Here is a 27,348-nt window from a genome sequence, read left to right as displayed (position 1 = left end):
CTACTGCGCCCATTTATTTTCTACATTTTTTGGAATGAAGTAAAAGTATAGCAGTATTGCAATAATTTAAAAAGAGAAAATTGCAGAATTTGTAACTGTGATATACATTCAAATATGAAATGCCACAATTTTCCTCTGCCTTCTGAAAAGAAAACATGTATTGTATATATATGTGTAACAGCGTACCTCCAGCAATGCATTCTGGGGTGAAAGAAATATCATCAAGAGCAAATTCTGCGGGTTCACTCCACCCCACTTCAGCTTCGAAGGCGACTCTGAAAGGGCTGTTGCTGGAGAGGACTACATTGGCATACATCCATTTGTTTTCTTCATTTCTACTAGAAGACCAGAAAAGAATATCCATCCCATGATCTCCAACTGCGTATACCTGTTGACAATGAAGCCCAAGAGATGCAACTGAATCAGCATTAAGCAAGAGAGGAGTGCAGCTAGCTAGAGTAACATAGCCCAAGCCCAGTAGTGCAGCTACCTGCCTGGGTAGTACTGGCCCTCTTAGATATGGTTCCAGCCCACAGCTTATTGGTGGTGACCAAATGTTTCTGAACACTTTTGTTAATTCTAGTTCAGCTGTAAATAAAAAGCTACTATGAAAACAAAATAAAATAAAAAGAACTGCTAATACAATCACTAACTGGAAAAACTACAGACAGTCTTGGCCTGACATACAGAAGCTAATGAGTACAGACCTAACCCCAAATTCACCTAAACATTGACGAAAAGACTGAGAAGGATCTTGAGCTATCCTTTCATCTCTAAAAGGTGCTCTCCTTATAGTTAATAGACTGGGTGAAGTTTTCAGAAATATAAATAAAAGGCTTAGCATCTAGCGATTTAAGTCTGTTGTCTGGTACACGCAATTTATAATATGGTGTTTCAAGCAGTCATGGTAAATTTGCCCAAGCATATTTAGCAAAACCATAAATAAAAATAAATAAAATCATCAAATAGTGAAAGAAATAAGAATAAAATGAATGAAATCACAATTAACCAACAACTGATGAATTAATGCCAAGCACAGGAAATTCAGTGGTTTACCCAGGTAGTTGCTCTCCCACTCAGAACTGCAGTAATGAAAGTAAACATATTCTATCATATTCTGACATATTCTAGACATTCCAGATGATAACTATTTCTTTAAGAGGCTGAATATTTTAATCATTATCCTCTCCTCATCACTTTCAACAACATCCATCTCTTAAGCCTTTAGACTAATTTTCCAGTGACCCATGGGTTCATGTTCCCACTTGAGTGCCCCAGTTTAATGATGGAACACAAAACCTGAGACCCAAGAAAGTTATAAACTCAAACCCATACTACTGACCTATATAACTGCATACCTGTGACTCTCACAGCCAACCTAGTGGGACAAATAAGCTAAAAACGGCACCGTGAACCACATACTTTATGGAAGTTGGTGTATTGATTAAAATATCTCTGATGCCTGAGCACTCTTGCAAGTTATTTAATTTTTGGAGGAGAGGAAGATCAAGAAGACTGACATACAATAATCCAAATCAGGACCTAATTTTGTCAAGCCTGATGTTTGTTTACAGGACTGAGTAACAGCAATGTCTTCTTAAAAGCATGCATCTTGCAGGGCTAAAAGGACAGGTGTTGAGAAGAAATAGCTGCTTCAGCCCATTAAAAAAAATGAAAAACTGTGTGTAATCACATTATCAGGCTCTAAGGCCTTATTAAGTTGAAACCCTTAATTAGACTAACTCTACATGTGAGGTTAGGACTATGTTACAACACCTCTATGTGTCAGTGGAACCATTCACTATTTTACCAATCATGAAATACAACAATCTCGCTGATCTACAGTTTTACAGCACATAATAGTGTTACTGTGGTTTTAGCTATTACTGTATCATGCAGTGGTATTTTCCACTTTTTGAAGGTTAATATTGAGATAATATCGCTTTCTATATATCTCATTGTAAAGTCTCGCAGCTGCACAAATAACTGTTGGGGAAGGAGGAAGAGTCAAAAACATTTGAAGACAATACCAGAGTCTCTTTTAACAGGACAGTTAAAGACTGGCCTATTGTTTAAAATCGGATGTTTTTTTCCATTCCTTTTTGGCAGGTTGGTAGGAGAAGTTTTTCACAGTAAAAATTTCAAAGCACGCTGCCTGCTTCAGCAGTTCTGTCTACGTACAGAGAAATTGCATCATGTCCGTACTGAGCCTGGTCTCAGGTGGAGCATGGAGTCATTCTGTGTACATACAGATCAACCGTGCAGCTCAAGCTCAGTACAAACAATAAATCCATCATGAAACCTGCTGTATGTATACTGTCTGATGGGTCTGGGGTGGCAGCAAGTCAAACTGGGTCTAAAGTGCAACATTTTGATGACATCAGCTTCTGTTCTCATAGATAGGTTTAACCCCAGCCAGCAACTAAACACCACGCAGCCGCTCACTCACTCCCCTCCACCCAATGGGATGGGGGAGAAAATCGGGAAAAGAAGCAAAACCCGTGGGTTGAGATAAGAACGGTTTAATAGAACAGAAAAGAAGAAACTAATAATGATAATGATAACACTAATAAAATGACAACAGCAATAATGAAAGGATTGGAATGTACAAATGATGCGCAGTGCAATTGCTCACCACCCGCCGACCGACACCCAGCCAGTCCCCGAGCGGCGAATCCCTGCCCCCCCCCACTTCCCCGTTCCTATACTAGATGGGACGTCACATGGTATGGAATACACCGTTGGCCACTTTGGGTCAGGTGCCCTGGCTGTGTCCTGTGCCAACTTCTTGTGCCCCTCCAGCTTTCTCACTGGCTGGGCATGAGAAGCTGAAAAATCCTTGACATTAGTCTAAACACTACTGAGCAACAACTGAAAACATCAGTGTTATCAACATTCTTCACATACTGAACTCAAAACATAGCACTGTACCAGCTACTAGGAAGACAGTTAACTCTATCCCAGCTGAAACCAGGACAGTAAGGTAATTTTATATGCCTTGTCTTTCTTTTCTTTAAGATTTAAGTCATATTTACCATAGAGTAAGGGCATGCAGATATGTAATTACTATGGATTAGTTAATATGTTGTGTTAATTTGTGTGGCTGTGTCCTCAGTTAGGTTTGACTTGAGTTTAAACCTGTTGTATGGTTTCTCATAATAAGCACATAATTAACCTGTGGAAACTGATAGCATTTAGTGTGTCTACACCGGTCTATAGGAAATCTCAGGTGAGCTCCCAGCTCTGCTCCATTTCTCATGTACACTCCTGGGGAAATTCTTCAATCCCACTTCCTACCAAAGTACTCCTGAATACTTCTACTTCACTTCTCTAAGTCTTTATCAGTCCATAACTATGCCAAGAAAAGGTCTGTGTTCCTATGTATCTTCAAAAAATTTTAGCTGAAATTTCTAAAAGCATAATACATATTTTAAAATACATGCTAAATCAAATGAGATTACAATGGAGTTCAGAAAAATGGGAAGCCCAGGTAGTCTGTTCCTTTAGCTGGGGATACAGATCTTATTCTCTCAGAGATTGTGCCCACAGAAAGTCAAGAAACAGTTACAAGATGTAATACTGTATTCTTCACTGAGGTTACCCGTGTCACTGAGAGTTTGAAGCATCCTCTAGATCAGGAAGTAAGTTTAACATATACAAGATTTTTGCTGGCCTGTGTAAACATATACAGCACATGAAAGGTAGAGCAAATTCTCATGGATATGAGCTCCCTAGAGCCCTGGAGAGCTACAGCTGTGTGATTCTTAGTGCCTCCAGAGACTACACCTCCCTACACAGCATCCTACGAATTGCGTACAAGCTAGCTTGGTAGTGGAAACAATTTAACATGTGAAAGAGGAAAAAGCTAGCAAGATGAACCCCACTATATGGCATATAAGGAAAAAAAAACCCTGTAGCAAAGTCCCATTAAACAATTCTGTATCTATTAGTCTGGGGAGATTGTGTTCCAGCTAATACTGATCTAGTTGTGGGCTAAATCCCATCATTTTAATTTAAAAGTAACAAGCATGCATTGTACTAACCAGTCACTATATCTGTCTGTTCCTCATTCTGTGCTGACACCGTCTCTAGATTGCACACACAACTGGAATCACAAACAATAGGAATCAACAGAAATAGAGCTATCACTTCATTCACTGCAGAGTGAAAAGCTCAGGAGTGAAGATAACCAATACATACTCCACGGCGGTTTTAAGAAGAATTTAGCATGATAATCTGCATGAGACGAATGCGTGAGTGAAGCTTTTATACTTGCTTTTTGGTCTTTCTCCAAGGTGCCTTTGCCAGCTGGTTCATTTGTAGTCCATATGTGAACAGCATTCTTTAGCAAATCCCATTTCCCTGCCTTAAAATCATGACTCAGTTCTAATTCTCCACAGCATGTCCTGTGTGTTAGAAACTTCAGAATTCTTTTTTCAGCTTCTATTTCATTTTGGGGATGGGGAAAGTGCATGCACTTTTGAAGGTCATGAAATATAAACTGTTATTTTCTACTTACAGCAGTTACAAGTCATGTGGCTATCCTGTACCCTCATGCTGACTTTTCAAGATAGCATATTATCTTCCTGATCTTGCCTGACTCTAGCAGTTGGCATGCTGGAAGGTACTGTGTTCCATCTGAACTGACTAATAACCAAGAAGCCAATGCAGATCTAATGGGTGCATAGCAAGAGGTGTATTCTCCCACCGTTCCCAACATACGGTCTTTAATCACCAGGAATCAAGCAAGCAGGAAGATATTGTGAAAGACAACCTGTATTTTCACTCCACTAGGCACCAGAGACTTGTGTGAGCTGAGGAAACTTCCCATTGACTCCAGTGAATAATGATACTATGTTTTCTGCTCTACATCCTTTAGATCATGCCTTTGAACTCTTCACATTCCTTGGCAGTCATCATTGCACAGCTTCCTTGGACTGAAGCTACACCAGAGGCAGACCGAAATTGTTTCTCTGAAGCCCACAAATCAGATTAGCAAAATTGTATCACAATTCACTGCCACAATAGAGAAGCGCTTTAAGAAGTTATTGTGGTGGTGCAGTAGGATACCTTATTCGGATGGTCACTGACCACAACAGGGACTTTAAATGGAATAGTACATCCCACAGTAATTCTACTAGTTCTTGTTACATTATGCTTGTTGTTGAATATGTTGTTCTATATGTCAGAGAATAGCTAGAGGAGTGTCACTGTTACAAAACCCTCCCCGCATCTACAACGCTGCTTAACCACATCTAATGAAACATTAATAATTAAGTAGACCAACCAAAAATTTCCCTCAAATTACAACTGGAATACGGCATCAATCTGTTTATAGGCACAGAGGCAAGAGGCCACCACACTGCCACTCTGTGAGATAAAGATAGATTGACTTCAGTCATGGGGTGGATTGTGGTGGTGCAACCCCGCCAGGCCACATCACAATGTCAGGACCAGCCAACATTGTGTCCTTGCACAGTGAGTTGGGACAGCCTGGTATTTTCTTATCCTGGCAATGATCCAGTGAGTCAGGACAATTAGGCATCCCCTAACTGCACCTGAAATGCCTGTCACCCGGAACCGTACCTGAGACTCCTGCTGCTTGGATCATGTCTCGCCTTTGTGGTTGCCTGACAGGAATTATGGCCAGAATGGAATTACACTGACGAAAGTCAATCATCTTGTGAACCTATTAACAGTGGTCCCAAGTGAGGCCCTCTGAGCTCTCCTGGCCCGCAGCGGGCTGTGACCAGCATCTCCCTCTGACTGGGACACCTTTCGGAGCTCACAAACTCTCCAGTTTGCGAAAATTGGAGGACAGTCGCCAAAAGCTGACGATGGGACCTGGGCTGATACCCTTCACTCCTTGAGGTGCAACCCTTCACCCATCCAGAAATGCTGAGATATTTGACATGAATATTTCACTGAACTCAAGGGGAATTTTTAACAGGTATACCTGTTTATATGTTTATCTATCGTAGTGTCTGTGTGCATGTGTATGTGAATTGACTCAGGTATCTGATAGCAAGTATAGTATAAATATTGCTTTTTTGAATCTATAATTAAGTCACTGTTGTGATTGTAGTAAATTCTACTTAACCACTTTGTAAAATGTTAACTTAGTCAAAGATTAAGTACTGCTAAATCTTGTGATTCACTTTAAACTGTGAATGCACCTCAGACTGCTGATACACACATATAATCTTTCCAGACATAAAGCGTTGACCAAGTCTGGGACTAGGAGTGGATCCAGCTGCACCTAAGATCCATCAGGAGTTTAGAAAGCAAGGGGGTCGTCTCTGAACTTCATGACTCAATGGGAGGGTCTCTCCTACCTTTCTGCATCTCCGATCTCTGTGCAAATCATGAAAAAGAAATTCTAACTCAATTTTCCTTTGTATGTTTCTCCCTTACTCTTTTGCATTTTTGGTCTCTGTATAAATCATTCTAGTTTGATTCTAACTTGATTTTCCTTTTTATGCTTCATCCATGGCTTAAGTAATAGAGTGAACCTTGCCATAGAACTTTGTGAAGTCATGCTTTTATAGACTCCTGTTAAATCACTTTTGCTAATACCTTTGATTGTGATTCTTTAAGCGGTCCAAACCACTCATTCTTGACAGTTATCTACCTCTTCTCTCTTTATTTCTTTAAACACAAGTTTGCAATAATAAAAAATTTAGTCATTTTTAGTAGAATTGACCTGCCCTATACCAAAATTTACTATACCTCAGTTCTGTTTTTATCAACAAATACCAAGGCAGAAAAAATTGATATATTAGAGTTATACTATCACATAGGGAATTAATTTTGGTTTTAATTCTCAATTGTATGACAAACTCCTGAAGTAAATGGACAGACACAGAATGCTGAAGCTTAATGAAAGCTGAATGTTTTCTGTCTGACAGATGACCAATAGGATCCCCATTGGAATGAAACAGATGTGAAAATCACCTCCCTTTCTTGCTGAAACTTTTCTCCTGCTTCATTAAATGCAACTAAATGTCATAAAAATGTGAAGAGAAATGCATGTTTTTAACTTACATATGCAGCATAACGCAGTAAAAATTGTTTATATTAAGAGCTATTCTTGTTCGGAGCATATTAATTGGTATATTAGAACAGTCATGTATTTAGTGCTGAAAAACTCACCTCTCAAAGGCTGTTACCATATATACCGAGGGAAAGCTAGTGGTTTTGTACTTAATCATTATGAAGCAACTTTTTTCTCCTGTTGGATAATAGTTGACTGATGTTCTGAAGCCTAAGTGTTCAAATCTCTTTCAAATAGCATCTGTTCTATGTTAATGCAAGAATTGCTGTAAACATTGTGTCCTTTTTAAAGATAATAATAATAATAATCTATGCTTTTGGTTTCCCTATGAACAAATTACAGAGTTTATGACAATAGAATTGTGCAATTGAAATGTGCATTGTGAATACAGAAGAGAAGCCCTTTTAATTCCTTTTTCTCTGTTCTCAGTGACTACTTCCTTTTCTGGGTTAAAACAGGATTATTCCCATAACTTCACATTATTTTGGGTAGTTCTACCACATCTACTTCCTGTACCAATACATCCTTCATTTTTATCTTTCTTTTTTACAGATTCCCTGTATGTTGTTTTAATCACATATCTCGGTATGTTCTATATCTGCACTCCTTTTATTTTTTAATTCAGACTTGACCAGATAGCTGTATTTCAGATAACAGCTATAACATCAGCTTTTGTACTGATGTTACTGTATTGTAACACATTATTCAGACTTCCTATTACAGTTTGACTTTTTTCACCTCCAGTGCAACCTGAACAAAATCTTCACTGAGCTGTTGCTTTTGAAGTTTTGGGCTGCTGGTTTTGGTTTTCTTTTTTGTTCTTTTAGACTTTTTTTTCACTTAAATGGTTACAGTTCATTTATATTCTTGATTTAATATCAGCAACAGTTGATGCTGAAATGCATTATTAGTTTGATAGAAAAAAACAAAATGTCCATAAGGGTAGATTGGGTCTGTGATAGGATGATAATTCCTTGCTGAGTACTTCAGTCTGTTATGAATATTGTTATATGTTGCTACATAAAGAGTACATGTTGCAAAGCCATAAACAGGGAACCTTATTTGTATGTGGGAGTAAGACAATCCTTTATGGATCTATTTATGAAATTGAAGGTAATGAGACTTAATTAAACTAGTCTGTCTGAAATGCAAAATAATAAATTAAGAAGCAGACGCTGTTTGGCTTGCCTACTGTCTCACACATAGGCCACACACATCTACTTATTCACTAATGTTAAAGTGTTCTGTGATGCTTGAAAAACTTCAGAAGCTCCTTCAAAAAATCTTGTCTGTACTCTTGCATGCTGTAACATCCAGGATAGTTGAATTTAAACAAATAGGTAATCATAGATAATCTCACAGTATTTCAGTTACCAACAGATCCAAAAAGCAATTGCTGTTTGCTTTTTATTTCAATTTAGTCTGGAATTGCTCTTGACCTTTACCTACTGTTTTGTTTTCTTGATCTTAATGTGCAAACTGCGTACATGGAAGGATGAATAATGTAAACTGGAAAGAATGGACTTGAAGATATGGCAGAGTATTTTAAAAGCTGTAATCAGATAATAAAATTACAAGATTGCAATATAAACACTTCTTAAAAATTCATCTTAAATAACTGAAGTATCTTTGGGAAGAATACATTTTGAGTATTTTTATTCACTAGATAGAAAGAAATGTTAAAATAACGCAATCTGAAACATTTAAAATCTGTTTGAAAAGCAGAAGTATCTGCTGCTTATACTAACTTCACATAATACAGCTTTTTTTCTTTGTTACTATTAATTAAGTTTATAGCAATACTCAGAGTATCCCTGAACTAGGTGCTAGAGATAAAATTGAGATGCAAACCCCATCCTGAAAAAAATTACTTAAAGGTAGACAAAAGGTGGAATGAAAGGTAACATTATTCTTTGGCTGGATATAAGGAGAAGCCTTTTCATGCTGGACAGTCGAGCAGTGGCAGAGGTTGCCCAGAGAGTTCGAGTAGTCTCTGTTTATAGAAGTTTTCAAGACCGGGTAAATTCCTGAGCCACCTAGTGTGATCTTGTATTTGACTGTGTTTGGAGCAGGAAGTTGAACTAGAGACCTCCTGAGGCCCTTCCAGCCTGAATTGCACTATAATCCCACGGAATTTTGCTAATTGTCCTTTACAGTGGAGAACCAGACCAAAGAGAATAAATACTTAAACAGTTGTCCAAAATTCCTGACTTAATTCCAGGTCCAAGACCACAAAAGTATTGTTGCTCACTTTTAAGATAGACTAATTTATTTCAGGAGTTTGATAGTATATGTAAATTTTTATATTCTGTCACACATAGTAAAACTGACATAACGTGTATTTTCAAAATTTAACAAACTGCCACAGATAGGAGTATTGCCCAGACCTCTAAAGAAGGCACTATGTAACATATTTATTCAGTGAGCCACAGGAAACAAATTGTTTGCCAAGGGTTCATGTCACTGCTTTGACTTTTACTAGGGTACTTAACAACTAAAAGCGTGCCCATTAAGGATGCTTGAGGAACAGCAAGAAGACATTTTCATGGAAGCTTGAGCTATAATTATTAATATTGTTAAATGTTTTATTTCCAGTTATTTTAATCAAACACCCTTCAAACATGGTTACATTAATATGTTTAAAATTTTTATTTTAAAACACATCCTGGTTTTGTCCTTAACGTTGGAAAGTGCCTCTATTTTATGGTAAAGAGTGAATTGTGCAGAGAACTGTGGTGATGTTTGGTAGGTTTGGTATGTAGTATGGTAGTCAAACATGCAATGTTAATTCTTACATAGGTAGCAAAAAGAGTTCAAGTGGAATTAAAACTAAAACAGAATTGTCACTTGATCATCGGCAAAAAATTTGTATATAGGTGTAACTGCAGTGAAGTTGTAATGAAGTACTGTTAATATAAGCTCTGAGATTTTGCTCATTCTAGACACTGAAATGCAAATATTACTAAAGCAAATATTGCTATGTCATGATATAATAGAAGTGCTTTTTCTCTTACCTTTAAGACTCCTGCTTGCCCAGAAGCAAACATCCAGAACCAGAACCGAACCCTACAGACCCCAAGGCTAGCTGGGAATAGTTTGGTGGTAATTATCCTTGCTCTGTTTCCTTCCTTCTGGGCAGATAAGTTTACATACAAAAAATGCTGTCCTTTACCTTAATAAAAAGATAAGAAACATTTATAGTTTTTCAATACTACTTTATGCTTCAGAGCATAAACATTTTTATACACACAGATACTGGTGTCTTTTACCACATATATGTATACCCTACCTTGGTTGTACAGATATCTGCCCTGTTAATATTTTGTGTACTTCTGTTTTTTACATACAATATTAATATAACCTTCCTCAGAGCTCACTCTGTCTTTTTTATCCTTGTGTAAATACTTGATTCATACTTGAATAACAAATTTAAAATATGTTGCAAACACAAACACTCACTCACAGATTCTAAGGATCAGTTTAAAGGTTGACATTGCAGGAGTCAGGAGCACATTTGCTGATAGCTCTTACCCAGGAAAATTCCCTGTCAATGCAGCATGACAGTAGGGAATACATCGAAGACCTGAAGATTGTTAGTGGGCCAAGATATCCACATTTCCTATTGTTCAGCTGCTACTGAAGAACCACAAGGTAGCATTAAAGTCAATTCAAAGCAGAAAAAGATGCTGCCCTCTTACACCCCAAAAAGAGGCCTATCACCTAAAATGAACACACAACACCAAAAGCAAGTGGTTAAATACAAATTAAGCTGCTGACTTGGTTTCTTTTTTATTAACTAGCTGTAGCTCCTTCCTTGTCATCACTTCAATTGCATCTGCTATGGTAAAAGCAAGGTTTGGTTCTGCATGGAGAGAATAGTATGACAGAACCTTCTGTGGTGAAGAGGAGAGATTTTTCACAAAGAGGAGGGCACCTGCTGGGGCTGTCCTGAGCAGCAATACACAGAAGAACTTAGCAGACAACTTCCTCTTAAATCCAAAAGAAACAACACCTGAAGATCAGAGCTGCATTACTAGTTGTTTTGGAGTAGTTGAACTACTCCAAAGGAGGATTCAACCCCATGGCTCAGTACTTGTTCCTGATGTAAAAGACTGAATTCCCCTTCATTATAACCAGATCAAGATTTTGTCTTTGCGTTCTAGTGTTTTCTTCAGTTTTCATTGGTAATGGGATTCTGACATCTTTCCAGATTTGGTCTCTCTGTAACTTCACTGGCAGCATGCTATAGCAGCAGGTAAAGCACAGTGCACTCTCTCTAATCTAGCATGGAAGTGATGCCTTAGCTGCAGCCAAAATAGATGGTTAACTATCTCAAAGGGCCTTCTTCGGGGGGAAAAAAACCCAAACTCAAACCCAAACCAAACCAAAAGAATCCCCTTCTAACTCAAGACCATAATCAGGCTCAAACCCAAAGCTTTAGCTTAACTTTGCAGTCCTTTACAAGGAGAAGGCTTCAGAGTGACTGAGACTTTCATCAGGCTAGACTGGGGTTGGGAGGGGCTGGGAAGGTGTGTCAAGATCCAGGTAGCATATTTTATCTAAGGTAAGTTATTGCTGTCTGAATCTCCTTTGCATTTGTAACTGTGGCTTGAATTTTTATTCCTGGTAGGCTGAGGGTAGTGTTAAGACCTACTTAAGAGGGGTTGTGGTGGGCTGACCCTGGCTGGACGCCAGGTGCCCAGCAAAGCCACTCTATCATTCCCCTCCTCAACTGGACAGGGGAGAGAAAATATAACGAAAGGCTCGTGGGTCGAGATAAGGACAGTTTAATAAAGTGAAAGCAAAGGTGGTGTGCAGAAGCAAAGGAAACCAAAAGATTTTATTCTCTACTTCCCATCAGCAGGCAATGTCTGGCCACTTCCTGGGAAGCAGGGCTTCAGTACACATCGCGGTTGCTCCGGAAGACAAACGTAAACAGCGAATGCCCCCCACTTCCTCCTCCCTTTAGTTAGCTTTTATTGCTGAGCAGACGTCATGGTATGGAATATCCCTTTGGTCAGTTTGGGTCAGCTGTCCTGGCTTTATCCCCTCCCAAGATCTTGCCCACCCCCAGCCTGCTGGTGAAGGGGGGGAAATGTTGACGAGATAGCTTTGATGCTGTGCGAGCACTGCTCAGCAGTAGGCAGAACACTGGTGTGTTATCAACGCCTTTCTAGCTACCAATACAGAGCACAGCACTACGAGGGCTGCTAGGGGGAGAATTAACTCCATCTCAGCCAGACCCAAAACAGGGGTGCAGTTGGCTGGACACTTGCTGCTATTTGGTGAGGGTCAAGTAGAGGGTAGCTGCGACAGTGTTAGAGTAAGCATCAATGGATGAAATGCAAAGTCATCTTCACCCACACCACCTGGCAACAGCCACTACAAGTGGCTGCTGAAGCTCTGAGCTCAGAGAGCAGGTCTGGGCAGCCTGGTAAGGCTTTTTAATGTAGTTTTACTGACCAAACAACTTTGCTGTCAAAACAGGAGGGTAGACTTATATTTTTTATCTAAGCTAAGGGGCACAGAGGGCACTGCAATCAAACTATTCCCTTCAGACGGTTCTCCTGTGGTGGGATATGTTCCAGTCATGGCCATACAGACAGTCTGTACTCCAAAATGCAGAAAGACAGACCTCCTGGTAAGCATCCTTGCATTACTCTGTGGAAGGGGCATTCCAGCTCATGAGAGGCATGAGTGTCCTACCTGTATTTCAGAGTTAATGTAGAGCCGTGGCTTGGTGTGCTTGTGTGCTGTCCTCTCCGGAGGGCACACATACCACACCTTTGGGTCATCTGGGAAGCCGATCTCAAGGACACCATGAAATACAGACATAAACTAGGAAGACAGTGCATGTGCAAACATACCTTCAGTCCCTGTCTGTAAAATGGGCAAAACAGTATATTCTGAACTGTAGTACCTCTCCATTATACCAAACCTCCAGTTCTTGCAGAAGTCACCAAGTAGGAGCTTCTGCATATGAACTGCAAAATTACTGTCCCAAACCACAGTATTAATAGTATTCAGAAAGTCAGCCAATTAGTCCTATCTGTTCTTTACTTACATAAATGTATGAAATGATGGAACGCATTGGTAAGGTAGTCAGAATTAGTAAGGCTGCTCACTAAGCTTTGTTTCTGCAAGAACTTTTTAAGTAAGCTCTTTCAAAACTCTATTTTCAAACTTTTAAAATACCTCAGTTATTCAGCTAAGAGAAACTTTTTTTTTTTTCTGTTGACACTGTTGAAGGTCATGCTTAGTCTTCTAAGGAGAAAAAAGTTCAGAACTTTTAATCTAAGGAATGTATCCTAACTTTTCTTTTAAGGGACACAAGACATATAAAACATGATCAGAATCATAATAGTAGTCCAGCCAGCCCCATATAAGCTCTTCTAAGCCTCTCTGTAAACAGCTGATTAACAAGTGATATATCTGAAAAAATTTATTCCCTTCCAATTAGGACAGTTTTTTGCTTTGTATTATTAGAGAAATTTTAATGAACATTTTGTAAAGAAGATGGCTATTCCTGTGAAAGGAGTTTTTGAAATAACTTGTGGATGAACTTGTGTAAATTGTGCATCTGTACTATACCATCTTCTCTTTCTTATGGCAATAATTTCTCAAATCCTTAAAAATAAACTTGGGGCCTTCATACCCACTCAGTATACCCACCCCTCATAGATGAACTCATGTATTCTGCAGCTGAATCTGAGAGTGTAGTTTTACATGTTTTGCAACTTAAAGTTTCTCAAATCTCATTCTTCATTAAAGTAAAATAATTCAAGAATGCAGATTTGAAGAATAAGGTATATGATTTATACATGTGTGGGGGATGTAACTTTTAAGAAGATATGATTGTAAGGAGAGTAGCAATTGTGATGGTGTTGAGGCAGATGCACAGAAAAAATATTGAATCAACTAACTGCTATCCTGGAAAGGAAAGAAATATTTGTAAGACAAACTGGATAGTGATAGACTCAATTTTTAAAATTTAGCTCTTCCCTATATTGACAAATTATAAAAATAGTATAAGCATCAGATGCTAAGGCATGATCTCTAAATTTTCTAGCAGACTGATGAAAGCCCCCTGGCTGCCAGCCTCATTGTAAGATCTAGAAGGCAAATGATTTCCTTCTCCTACAATTTTTCCATCACTAAAAAAAAATTGTGTTAGAACAAAAATAAGAAGGTTTTTTTCAGCATATTGTAAGATCAATATGAGATACAATCTAGCACTTCTTATTAGTAAGGTGGCAAATATAGATTTTAAGAAAGCAAAATCAGAAAGCTGTTCATTGCCCAGTTATTTCAAGAGTCAGACCCACTTGGACTGAGGTGAAACTATAAAAAATTATTTCCTGTCTGAAGTGAGCTGCAGTTATTTCTACCTAAAATTGATTGCAATTTTAGGCCTTTCACTCATAAAATGAAGCTATGTAATGGGCTTTCAAACTGCTGTTCAACACGCCATTCTTACAGACCTGCAGATGATCATTTTTTCAGAATGAGAATTATTCAGTATGGATCTCAGCCAAAGGAAACCCAGAATTTGGGCTATTTGTAAATTGTAATGGCTATTAAGGAAATGTTCTTAGTTTCTCTCATGGTCTTTGAAGCAATCTTGTTTGAGATGATGTTTTCAGTGAGCTTATCTGGGTATCATGTTATGCCTCAAGCTTTTTCAAGAAACACATACATTTTGTCAGGAGAGAAAATACTATTTTAAATATTATAATGACACAGATATACTATATACTTCATAAATACAATGGTCACATATAGTTGCATACTGACCAGCAAACTGGAAGACCAAGGTGACCGACTCCTTGGTACATGATATAAGATATATGGCAAAATGATATACGATACATAGCAAAAGTTAAACAAGTTTGATTTTGCATTTGGCTGAAGTTTTTGAGGTTGAAATGTTCTGCACTTAATCAGCTACATCCTCTGAATATTTAAATAGCTCACAGATGCAGTGGCAAAAGGTTGAAAGTGTCCTGGTTTTGAGCAAGAAAGAATGATTTGAGAAGGAAATGTATGGAAAGGAATATTTTTGAATTTGAGACCTGCATGAGCTACACACTGGTCAGATTGCAGAATGTTAAACAGGTGAAACATAGTTGTTGTTTATCACTAAAAGTCTTTGTTTTCAAATTACAGGACTTATCTTCTCCCAGAGACTGTACCAATGCAATAAGTTAATTTTATTAAACTGATGCAAAATTTTTTCAATTTAACATTTCTATCCATCTGAAATCTGTAATGTCAATTTAAGTTGTGTTACATGAAGCAATATAAGACATATTTAAAGAAATATGAGATTCCTCCACACAAAGTTGTGCCAATACTCTTAATACAAAGTTGGTATAATATCACAGACTTCATTATATTGCTATAATGGCATGCATGCTCTGTACGATGAATTTATATACTTAGTAACTAGAGGAAATGAGTTTGGAACAAGAAGGAATTGGATTTCAGTCGGGAATGGGCTGATAGATACTTCTGGACATTACAGGTCATCAGTATCTAGGCTGTTGGCAATTCTGACAAGTGATTTCTTTATAGCTAATGTGAATATTTCTTGCCCAGTTAATTTACAAGTAAATTACAAATCTGGGTAATTTTGCAAACACATTTGCTCTAATTTTGTTTTCCTTTTCCTTTGCTTTTTATTAACTTTGTTTTTCTTACAATTGCTGGGTAATTTAACAGAAGCAAAGAAGAACCAATTAAATGAGAGAAACTGAAATAGAAAAGCACACAAAATCTTGAAGAGCCAAGGGCTACTGATTGTTTTGTCATTACACTGCATCAAAGGAACAGCAAGAAAGCAAGTCAGACTACTGATTTGCAAGGAACAGCTTGCCTGGGACAGTTGCAAAAGTTTGTACCTCTACCTGTCTGTTCTGTCCCTTTCTAAGAGGAATGAACTTCCACATTTACAGCCTGCAATAGCAACACAAACTAGTATGGATGTCTGCTTCCTCTAAAATGAAAAACTGTGATGTGTGGCAGATAAGCAGTTCCATCATGATCAGGTGAGCAGCTCCTGCAGCAGGTGCAGAATTCTCTAAAGGAAAAGGGAGGATAAATGAGTAGGACAGAAACGGTTACAACAACCCGCTGATAAGATGTCTCTGTTGATTTTGGAAATGTAAATCACCAAAAAAGAGTCAAAACCCAGAGACCATGCTGCTTACAAATTCAAGAGAAAAACAGTAGAGATTGTGATGCTTCTACATTGAATACTAACTATACTTGCTCATGTATTGGCTTTGTGTGGCAAGGTTTTGGTAGCGGGGGGGATTACAGGGGTGGCTTCTGTAAGAAGCTGCTGGAAGCTTCCCCTGTGTTCGAGAGAGCCCATACCAGCCGGCTCTAAGACGGACCCGCCACTGGCCAAGGCTGAGCCAATCAGCGATAGTGGTAACGCCTCTGTGATAACATTTTTAAGAAGGAAAAAAATTGGGACAGACGGTATTCGGCAGCCGGAGAGAGGAGTGAGAACATGTAAGAGAAACAACCCTGCGGACACCAAGGTCAGTGAAGAAGGAGGGGGAGGAGATGCTCCAGGCACCAGAGCAGAGATTCCCCTGCAGACCGTGGGGAAGACCATGGTGAGGCAGGCTGTCCCCCTGCAGTCCATGGAGGTCCACGGTGGAGCAGATATCCACCTGCAGCCCGTGGAGGACCCCACGCCGGAGCAGGTGGGTTCCCGAAGGAGGCTGTGACCCCGTGGGAACCCTGCGCTGGAGCAGGCTCCTGGCAGGACCTGCGGATCTGTGGAGAGAGGAGCCCACGGAGCAGGTTTTCTGGCAGGACTTGTGACCCCGTGCAGGACCCACGCTGGAGCAGCCTGTTCCTGAAGGACTGCACCCCATGGAAAGGTCCCATGCTGGAGCAGTTCGTGAAGAACTGCAGCCCGTGGGAAGGACCCACGTTGGAGAAGTTCGTGGAGGACTGTCTCCCGTGGGTGGGACCCCATGCTGGAGCAGGGGAAGAGTGTGATGAGTCCTCCCCCTGAGGAGGATGAAGCGGCAGAAATAACATGTGATGAACTGACCGTAAACCCCATCCCCGTCTCCCTGTGCCACTGGGGGGTTGGTAGAGAATCCGGGAGTGAAGTTGTGCCCAGGAAGAAGGGAGTGGTGGAGGGAAGGTGTTCTGAGATTTGGTTTTATTTCTCATTACCCTACTCCAGTTGATTTGTAATAAATCGAGTTAATTTTCCCCAAACTGAGTCTGTTTTGCCCATGACAGTAATTGGTGAGTGATCTCTCCTATCCTTATCTCGACCCACAAGCTCTTTGTTATATTTTCTCTCCCCTGTTCAGCTGAGAAGGAGGGGGAGTGATAGAACGGCTCTGGTGGGCACCTGGCATTCAGCCAGGGTTTACCCATCACAGCTGATTAGATAGAAATCAAAATAGTGTTTCTAACCATTCAAGCTTCTGGAAAGGAGAGCTAAGCACTTATCAAATAGAGACTGGCATATTTATGATGGAAATTAATATTCCAACCAGATTTATTATATTGTATAATCTACATTAATATTATATGATTTTATATTTATATATTAAAATATACAATTATAGCTTGCTGTCTACACAACACAGATAACTGTAATTGCCTATCAATACAATTTCATTCTCCTAACAATCAGTAGGCATTCTGGTAGTAGTCTATCAGCAACATCTTGTAGGGTCATCTAGGGAAACACTTCTATATTAAGATTTCTGGCAAGCCAATGTCGGGGAGGTAAGTTAAACCAAGATCTTAGGTAGGAACCTTAAGCATTTCACACGCATCCACACACACTGCTCCTCAGCCATTCTTTAAGGACCAGTGTATCATTGCATGTTTTTCTAAAATTCATTAGGATGGTACCACACTCCAGGAAAAGTAGATTATTCAAACCGTTGACAAGGAGAAGAGTAATATCGTAGCCAGTTACACTTTCAGAGAATTCAACTTCTAAAGTCAGACTCTTTGTATACCAGAAATTTATCAGAATAGAATACAATATTTCAGCTGGAAGGGACCTACAACGATCACCTAGTCCAACTGCCTGACCAATTCAGAGCTGACCAAGTTAAAGCATGTTATTAAGGGCACTGTCCAAATGCCTCTTAAATACTGACAGGCTTGGGGCATTGACCACCTCTCTAGGAAGCCTGTTCCAGTGTTTGACCACCCTCTCGGTAAACAAATGCTTCCTAATGTCCAGTCTAAACCTCCCTTGATGCAGCTTTGAACCATTCCCATGTGTCCTACCACTGGATTCCAAGGAGAAGAGCTCAGCACCTCCCTCTCCACTTCGCCTCCTCAGGAAGCTCTACAGAGCAATGAGGTCACCCCTCAGCCTCCTTTCCTCCAAACTAGACAAGCCCAAAGTCCTCAGCTGCTCCTCAGAGGACATTCCTTCCAGCACTTTCACCAGCTGTGTTGCCCTCCTCTGGAGGCATCCAAGGACCTTCACATCCTTCTTAAATTGTGGGCCCAGAACTGTGCAGAGTACTCAGGGCGAGGCCGCATCAACACTGAATATAGCAGGATAATCCCCTCTTTTGACCAGCTAGTTACTCTGTGTTTGATGCACCCCAGGATGTGGTTTGCCCTCTTGGCTGCCAGGGCACACTGCTGACTCACACTGAGCCTGCTGTCAGCCAGCACCCCCAGATCCCTTTCTGCAGGGCTGATCTCCAGCTACTCCTCTCCCAATTTAGACTTGTGCCCAGCATTACTCCATCCTAGGCGCAGAATCCAGCATTTCAACTTGTTAAATTTCATCCCATTAATCATAGCCCCATGCTCCAATCTATCTAGATCCCTTGGCAAGACCTCTTGTCCCTCAAGAGAGTCAACAGCACCTCCCAGTTTGGTATCATCAGCAAACTAGCTAATGGTGCATTCAACTCCTGCATCCAGATCATTGATAAATATATTGAACAGAACTGGCCCTAGAATTGAACCCCGAGGAACACCACTGCTGACCAGTTGCCAACCAGATGTAGCCCCATTCAGTACAACACTTTGAGCTCTGCCCTTCAGCCAGTTCTTCACCCAGCACACCGTGAACCCGCTCATCCCACAGTTGGACAACTTGTCCGGAAGGATGCTGTGAGGGACAGTATCAAAAGCCTTACTAAAATCCAGAAAAACTACATCCACCGCCTTCCCTTCATCCACCAGGCAAGTGACGTTATCATGGAAGGAGATCAAATTAGTTAAACAGGACTTTCCCTTTGTGAACCCGTGTTGACTGTGCCTGATGATTGCATATTCTTTAAATGCCTTTCAGTAGTACGCAGCACAATATTCTCCATAATTTTTCTAGGAACTGAGGTTAGACTAAGAGGTCTGTAGATCCCTGGGTGTTCCCTCACACCCTTTTTGTAGGCTGCAATAACATTGGCTAGCTTCCAGTCAGCAGGGATTTCCCCAGGCTCCCAAGACCTTTGGCAGATGATTGAGAGGGGTCCTGCCATAGCATCCTCTAGCTCCTTCAGTACTCTGGGATGAATGCCATCAGGCCGCATGGACTTGTGAACATTCAGCTGATACAGCTGGTCTTTACAATTTCAGTGTCCACAAATGGAAAGTCACTGTTCCCACACTAATGGTCCTCCAATTCAGGGGACCGAGCAGCCCAAGGTCTATCAGTATTGTTAAAGGCTGAGGCAAAAACCACATCGAATGCGTCCACTTTTTCTTCATCCCTATTAGTCAGATGACCATCTTCTACAAGTATCAGCCCAATGTTTTCTATTCATACTGCAGTTACACTTCAGAAACCACGAGCATTAGGGCCTGACACACAAGGTTTCATACAGAGATTTCATTTGAATCCAGTGACTTCTATAAGGAATTAATAAAATACTAATGACTGGCAAGAAAAATGCAGAGCTAGTGATCGGGAGAGGGAAAGATAACAACAGATTAAGCTGGGTTCTTAGAAAAACATGAGTGAGTTAAAGGTTAGCAACATGTCCTAATGTTGTTTTGTCTGATATTGGAAATGCAAAGCTGATACTTTCATGGAGCTGCCTATAAAAATGCCTGCAATGCAACAAGGTTTTCCAGAGACTGACTACAACACAGTCAGGGTCATCTGATGATCTCAGTCAAGGTGCTGCTTAATACAAGCTCTACACTCTGTGCTCAGGTGACCTGAGAGAAATGGATGGCTGGACTATTATTCACACCTTTGTTTATCCAAAGTTTTTCAGCCATTCAGCAGTGCGTGGCTTCACTGTCACGGCACATCTGAGCAAGACCTGATGGAATATCTTAGTGATCCATGATTATTGACAAATACATCCTCTTCTATTGTGTTAAAATTTCATATCTCTAGTTCTTTAAAAGTTTTCAAATAACCCCTTAATTAATAATATCATTGCAGACGCAGAGACAGTTACAACATTTGTACAGGCAAGCCGTACTATTTTAGAAAGATGTCTGTTGTGTCCCAGATGTGATGATTAATTAGTCTTCACATTATATTTAGCAGCTCATTGTCTAGGAAATTACTAAACAAATGCATCAAGCTGAAGTGGAGTATAAAGAATGATATAATCAGGACCACTCTGAAAAGAGCAATCTATAAAATTACAGTGCTGCTGAAGCAATGTTTAAAAAGGTTGCTAATAGGCTACTATGCCAGGCTGTTTGGTTTTGTGGTCAGACAGAACTAGAAGTTACCAGATAGTATAAACAACAAAACTCAATATGTTAAAACATTTAATATAGTTTTTTGCGTGGCTTTTTTGTGTTACATATCCTCTATTGTAATTTTAATGTAAAAGTGAACATTTTAAATGCTTGTTGTAACTGCTCTGTGAACTGTGCTAATTGCTCACTATGATTTGTCTGCATATACAATAAGCTCAGCTGATCACACTGAGATTTGCTGTTATCTTGGCACTAATCTACAGGACTTTTTTAAATTCAGTGAATATTTCATTTTCCCAAAAGTGATGTACAACACATGCCAATACCTGGTGTATGGTCAGTATCAGGACCCGTTTGTCCTGTGACAGCACTGTTGCTAATATTCCAGTCAAAATCATCACTAGGGTCCTGAGTTAATCCGCATACAGTGGTCCATTCTTGATCTTGTGTTTCAAAGTTACAGCTTCCAGGAATACTTGTGTAGTAACCTGAAAATAGAGCAAGAAGTAAATTATCATCCCAGCTGTTATATGTAAAAGGCTGTAATGAACATACTGTACATGGTAATGGAAAGGATTCTGTTTAGCTAATGCTATGATTCCCTGTGTTCCATGTACTGACATAAATAATATGTGGTAATTAGGGAGGAAAGAAAAAATTCACCCTTCACTTCCCGAGCAGGTATAAACAGCCTTAAACTTTATTACAGATATATGTCCATGTAAGTCTTGAAGACAGACCGATGACTTCACCAATTTTAGTTATTATTCAAAGTGAATGGACAGAATGATTCCCAGCCAATTAGCTAGCTAAACTGCACTCCACTTCCACAGTGGCGTTTTTCATGAACATATGTTGGCTCATCATTGCGTGTTATGCATGAAGGCAGTTTTACGATGAGAGAGATGTTCTAGTGATTAGGATACCGACTGAATTCAAGAGATCTTCGTTCAACTTTCCATTTCTAGATCTGCCTCTGATGTTTCAGGTGACTTTGGAAAAGTAATTAATCAACAAAATTATAAAAATGCTGTGGTAGAGACAAATGAAATAGCATCACAAACTCTTCTTTGGCTTCTAAAGGTCTTTTCCTTAGCGATAAAGCAGGGACAGCTACACAATTGCTGAGTGAGAGCAAGGACTACCCCTGTGAGAGGACTCTGGGAAAAGGTTCCAATCTATTAAACATCATAGTCAGTCGTGCATTTTAGAAACAGGTCTGACTGTGACTATTTCAGAACCTCAAATGAATTCAAGGATTTAGAGTGTGCTTCTTGACCTAGAAGTGTTCTGCAGCATTAAAATACATTTATGTATCACTGTCTAGGTATAAAGGATACAGATACAAAGAATAGATTTAATTGCCTTTTGTAATCTGTTTTGTTTTTTTCCTATTTTCTGCTTTGATGCCACAAGAACAACTGATGCCATCCTTTGTAAAAATGACTTATCGTTATCATAAACCTGTTTTGTATGACCAAGATCTGCACACACACTGTAACCCTGTGGACTTGCTTTTCTGTAAAAATGTGTCACCTTAGTTAAATGTATAGGACAAATATCTTAAAAGAAGAATAATTTTGATCCAGTGGATAATGTATGTCCCACTGAATGCTAAGAGAAGGATCTGTACTGTTCTGTAATGTAGTTTTACCATACTGGAAGGGACTAAAGTGTCTCTCATGAGGAGAGGCTGAGAGAGCTGGGACTGTTCAGCCTGGAGAAGAGAAGGCTCAGTGGGATTTTATCAGTGTGTATTTATTACTTGCTGGGAGGGTGTAAAGAGGACAAAGACAGACCAGACTCTTCTCAGTGGTGCCTGGTGTCAGGACAAGAGGCAATGGGCACAAACACAGGAAGGACTTTTTAAGGTTAAGAAAAAACTTCTTTTGTTTACTGTCGGGCTGGTCAAACACTGGCACAGGTTGCCCAGAGAAGTTGTGGAGTCTCCATGCTTGGAGATATTCAAAACCTTACTGGCACAGCCCTAGGCAACCTGTTGCAATGGACCCTGTTTTGAGCAGAAAGTTGGACTAGACGATCTCCACAGGTGCCTTCCCACCTCAACCATTCTGTGCTTGTGTTAGTGCTATTCACAGCATGGCCTTCGGGAATCGTGAAAGGTATACACAAATGCACTGAGCATTCACATTGACACTGCATTACAAGCATCATGTAAGCCTAGTATATCCTAACTCCCACAGCAAACACCCTCGCATGCAAAGAAAGGAACCCATTAATCGAAACAGGTACAATTTTCTTGTGCAGTTCTAACAAGATCAAATTCCAAATGCATTTGGAATTTTTACTATTCGTAATCGATTACCTGACTTCAGGAATTTTACCCTAGTATCTTAACAGTGCATTCAGAAAGCAATTATTAATAAATATTTATGAACAGTATTTACAGGGTTGACAGAGTCACCCAATATATCTGCACCTGCTGGGTATTTTTTATTTTATGGGTAAACAGACCCTATTTAGAAGCCATCAGAAGAGGATTGTCCCATTTATCTGAAAAATTGCTTTTATTTCAATAATTCAAGCACTCCTCTAGTTGCTTCATCAACAGTGAGGTTTGCTATTAATCAAATCTGGGTGTATAATTGGCTGCAATTCATGAAAATTGAAACTGCTTTTGTGTGTGCTTTTTTCACCTCAGTACTTCCAGCAGGTTACTGAAAGAGAATGAAATTTTTGCAAGATTGCTTGACTGGATTGAATGAAGCATAGAGTAAGTAATTTCCATGAGTTTATTTAAAAAACCAAAAAGTCTACTAGCCTACGTGGATACAATTCATTTAATCCAGATTCTGTTGTAAATCCTGCACAGAGGAATTGCTGCTGAGTAGATTATGGTCCATTTACTTCTTTGGAGTTACATTGGTATTAAACTATAGTAGAATGTGAAATAAGCTCGGACCTTGAGCTCAGAGAAAAGGAGAAAATTGCAGACAAATGTGGCCATAACCACCTGTGATGGGGCAGGTTAGACTGAAGGGCTTTCTCTGTGCCAGTTCTGCTCTCTTTTCTGATTAAGCAGCTCCTGCTGCCTTTTCATTAAAAAATGAGGCTTCCATATCTAAAAGGTATTATGTGCCCATTAATGTTGTTCATTCCCATCTATAAGATATACACTCAGGGAAAAGGTGTGATTATCCCAATGTAATGCCTCATTTGTTGGAACTAAGATATAACACATAGGGAAATATTATACCTGTGGTTTATCTGGGTATTCTGTATGCCAGATTACAGTATCTCTCCTCTATTGTTAACTTGATATTTTGTCAGTTCTGCAGCAACAGCAAGACTAAAGACTGATGAAAACATTTTTATATAACTACAGCCTTTCCATCTACAATAAAAAGATATTTCACTCTATTTATTTAAGGCAAATATCAGTATTTTTTTTTTCTTCCCTTGGAGAAGCTTTTCTGCAGTATAGCAAAGACTGTGCTGCTTTACTGTGACTCAAGATAATTTATGGCCTGAAATGTTTCCGTCTATTATCTGACTAAGAGAAGAGAGCTGATTCTATCACAGTCCTTCCAGACAACACAGGACAGTCTGCCCCCCTGCCTCCAAATGAAGCTACTATATCCTGTAACAATATTTACAGAATAAATCAAGTGCCTCGATAGTTTTCTGAATATCTTTACAACGCAGTTTACATTGGACAGCAATTCAGCCTTACTATGTCTCTGTTAGGTCTGTAAAATGTTACAAGGGTAAGTTTACAGGGTATTTTGCTGCACTTACTTTGTCTAACTCCTGAAAAAATATGAACATTATATACAAGAAATACAGATTACCTGTTTAAAATCTATCTTTTCTTGGAATCTACTTGAAAAAAAGCTAGTCTTTTAAAGTTATCATTCAATGTAGATTAATTTCCATGAATATGACTCACAAAATTCTCTGAAAGGCAAAGCACTGCAGTAGGTAGAAAACAGAAATAGAGACACCAGCTTCAGCATATGTACTTCAGAACTGTTATTTACTTTTATGAAAACAACAAAGAGGGAGAAACTCAAAGTTAAATCTCCTATAGTGACATCTTCACATGTATTCTAGGTTGTAAGTCTGCTGTCTGGTTAAAACAATATAATTTACATCAGCCAATAAAGGGTCATTATTTTTGTAACCCTGTCCAGTCAAAGCATTTAGCAACCCCATGCAAGAGAAAATGCCTTTGTTTTTCAAGGAATCACCAAGCATTGGTTGATTTCAATGGAGTGCTTGCACTTTAACACAATGTGAGCACTGAATTGATGCATGTGATGTATTTACTTTATCTACCAAGGTTACTTTTGATCTTATCTGCATTATGGCAGAATTTGGCCCTCCAGCTCAAACATTAAGAATTAGACTGATTACTGAACTGTACATATGGAATGTTCAAGCTTCCTACTCCAAAAGCCTGGTCTGGACAGTGACTGTAAAAAAACAAAGACATGGAGCAGGAACAAAGGCACAATGTTTTACTGCTTTTGAGTTTCAAATCTGATTTGGAAAGCCTCTTAACTTGATCCAGATTTTCACAACTGAACTGTGTCCTTCCATCTCAAACAGCATTAGCAAAGAATACCTACAGACAAATTTTCTCTCAGTATTGACTAGGAATGCAAAAATATAGACAGATTCCATTTTGTCCAACTGTTCTGTAATGGAGTAATAGCAAGAAAATATTTTCATAGCTCTGCAACAGCAGCAAGAACAAAGAACAATGAACATGTAGTAGTGACACAACTCAGATCACAAAGACAGGATTAATCTGAAAGGAAAGACAGGCCTGTTTTTAAATAATCCCTTTTTATAGCAGAATCATGTCTAAATGCTATTGTGCATTAATTTGCTTACTTAGCTTTTCATTCAACATTGACAGCTCAGCATGCTTTCAATTTAATAAATGAGTTTACATTTCTTCTCAGAGTTAATTTGTATTGTAACCCATGGATTTTATTCCTTAAATATGTTTTTAGTCCTTAAGCTGTTTTGGTTTTGTTTTTGTTTTATATTTAATCTTTGGTTTGAGTAAGTTACACTTTTGTGACTAAATCACACTTAACTACTTTTTGCAGCAAATGTCCTTGAGGATCTGAAAACGTCAGACCTTCTGTGTTGGGGGAACACGCAACTTGCTTGTAATTATTTTCTGAGCAACTGTGTGAATTCACCTAAGCTATGCTACAGAATTTAAAGTTAAAATTTTAACTGAAGATTACATTAATAGACAAAGAAATACTTACTGCAGTCAGCTTCATCTGACAGGTCTTCACAGTCTGGTTTATAGTCGCAGATGAACTGAGATTCTATGCAATTCTCATTCCCACACACAAAATCAGTGAGGGCAGGGCATTCCCTGGGATTCTCTCCAACTGAAACCAACAGGACATTTAAATCAATATTGTAATTAAATCAAAGGATGCTCTTTTTTATTTGTTTAGACATTATAGACTATGACTTCAGTGATTTACTGCTTCCACCAGATGTTATTTGGTGTCACACTTTTAATGGTGCATTACGCATATCTAGACTACTGTATTGGCCTTGCCCATAGCTTCCAGGGTAGGATGTTTTGCCTGGAAGAAAATTCAGTTCAGCATCAACACAACTGTTTCCCCAGTGTATTTGTTGTGCACGTTCCATTAAAAAGGGTTCTGTGAGCTGTTGAAAAGTAGACAGGCTAAAGGCTTTATTCTGCTCATAATTACAAGACATCGTTTGGAAAATAAGAACATTTTAAACTGAGAAAAACCACTGTTATACAACACTTGTGTAGTGCATAAATTTTTAAAGCCTTTATAAGATGTTTAGCTTTTTTGAAGAGTTTAGAGAAACTTCTGCTCTCAGTGTGTGAACTGCCCAGATATTCCTTTTATGGTATTTAATAAAAGGTTCTGTTTTACCACAATTTTTTATCATCTCTGAGAGTGAGTGAAAATTGTGACATAAAATTAGAGTAACTTAGTAACTTGCACATAAAGTGCTAGGGCCAAGGCCAAAAAGCGCTGAGATTCAGCCATCTCTGAACTATAAAGAAACTTATATAAATTATTTTTTAGTTCAGTACTCCGAGTGCATAATTTCAATTAGTAGTAATTGAAACAGTTCTGATAATCCCAAATGCAACATTTAAGATGCACTCCTGTTAACCCAAGATTGTTTTTCAGTCTAGAGCTCCAAGTTGTGCAATAAGACATTTAGGAGAATGTATTTTCACCCTATTCAATGTAAAATGTTTCATTTTTTCCTTCAAACATGACTAAAATAGGGCACATTGTTAAACACAGTCTGGACAGAACACTTTGATATTTATCTTTGTGCAGGCCCTTATTTCCAGAAGGGGAAGTTATTGTTGTCAGGGTATTAATCTCCTCAAATAGAGGTACTTACTGAATTTTACAGACTGAGGAACTACATTCTCACTGAAGAAAAATAGGAAAGGAGAACTAAATTTTTGGTTTAGTTTAAACATGTACACAAGGTAATATTAAATAGAGCAACAACACAGCATTAAAATGTAATTCAAATATTTAGAATAGATAGTTCAAAAAAAATTCCGTGCTGTTTGGTTACCTGCAGGACCTGACTTAAATTTCCAGTTTTGAAGC

The 27,348-nt window shown here is 39.0% G+C and overlaps 1 protein-coding gene across 1 annotated transcript in view; it reads right to left on the bottom strand.

Annotated features, from left to right (window-relative positions):
- Positions 1–27,348, bottom strand: part of MALRD1 (MAM and LDL receptor class A domain containing 1) — a 296,040-nt gene that overhangs the window by 76,161 nt on the left and 192,531 nt on the right. Inside the window, exons 29-32 of the mRNA XM_052803955.1 lie at positions 25,984–26,112; positions 21,061–21,222; positions 10,069–10,226; positions 187–388 (exon numbers count right to left, since the gene is read on the bottom strand). Of these exons, the coding sequence (XP_052659915.1) occupies positions 187–388; positions 10,069–10,226; positions 21,061–21,222; positions 25,984–26,112 (651 nt within the window). The remainder of the gene's footprint in view (positions 1–186; positions 389–10,068; positions 10,227–21,060; positions 21,223–25,983; positions 26,113–27,348) is intronic.

Source organism: Harpia harpyja, chromosome 1, assembly GCF_026419915.1.
Source record: "Harpia harpyja isolate bHarHar1 chromosome 1, bHarHar1 primary haplotype, whole genome shotgun sequence".
In the NCBI taxonomy this organism is placed as follows: Eukaryota; Metazoa; Chordata; class Aves; order Accipitriformes; family Accipitridae; genus Harpia; species Harpia harpyja.
This window is presented reverse-complemented; position numbering and strand designations above follow the sequence as displayed.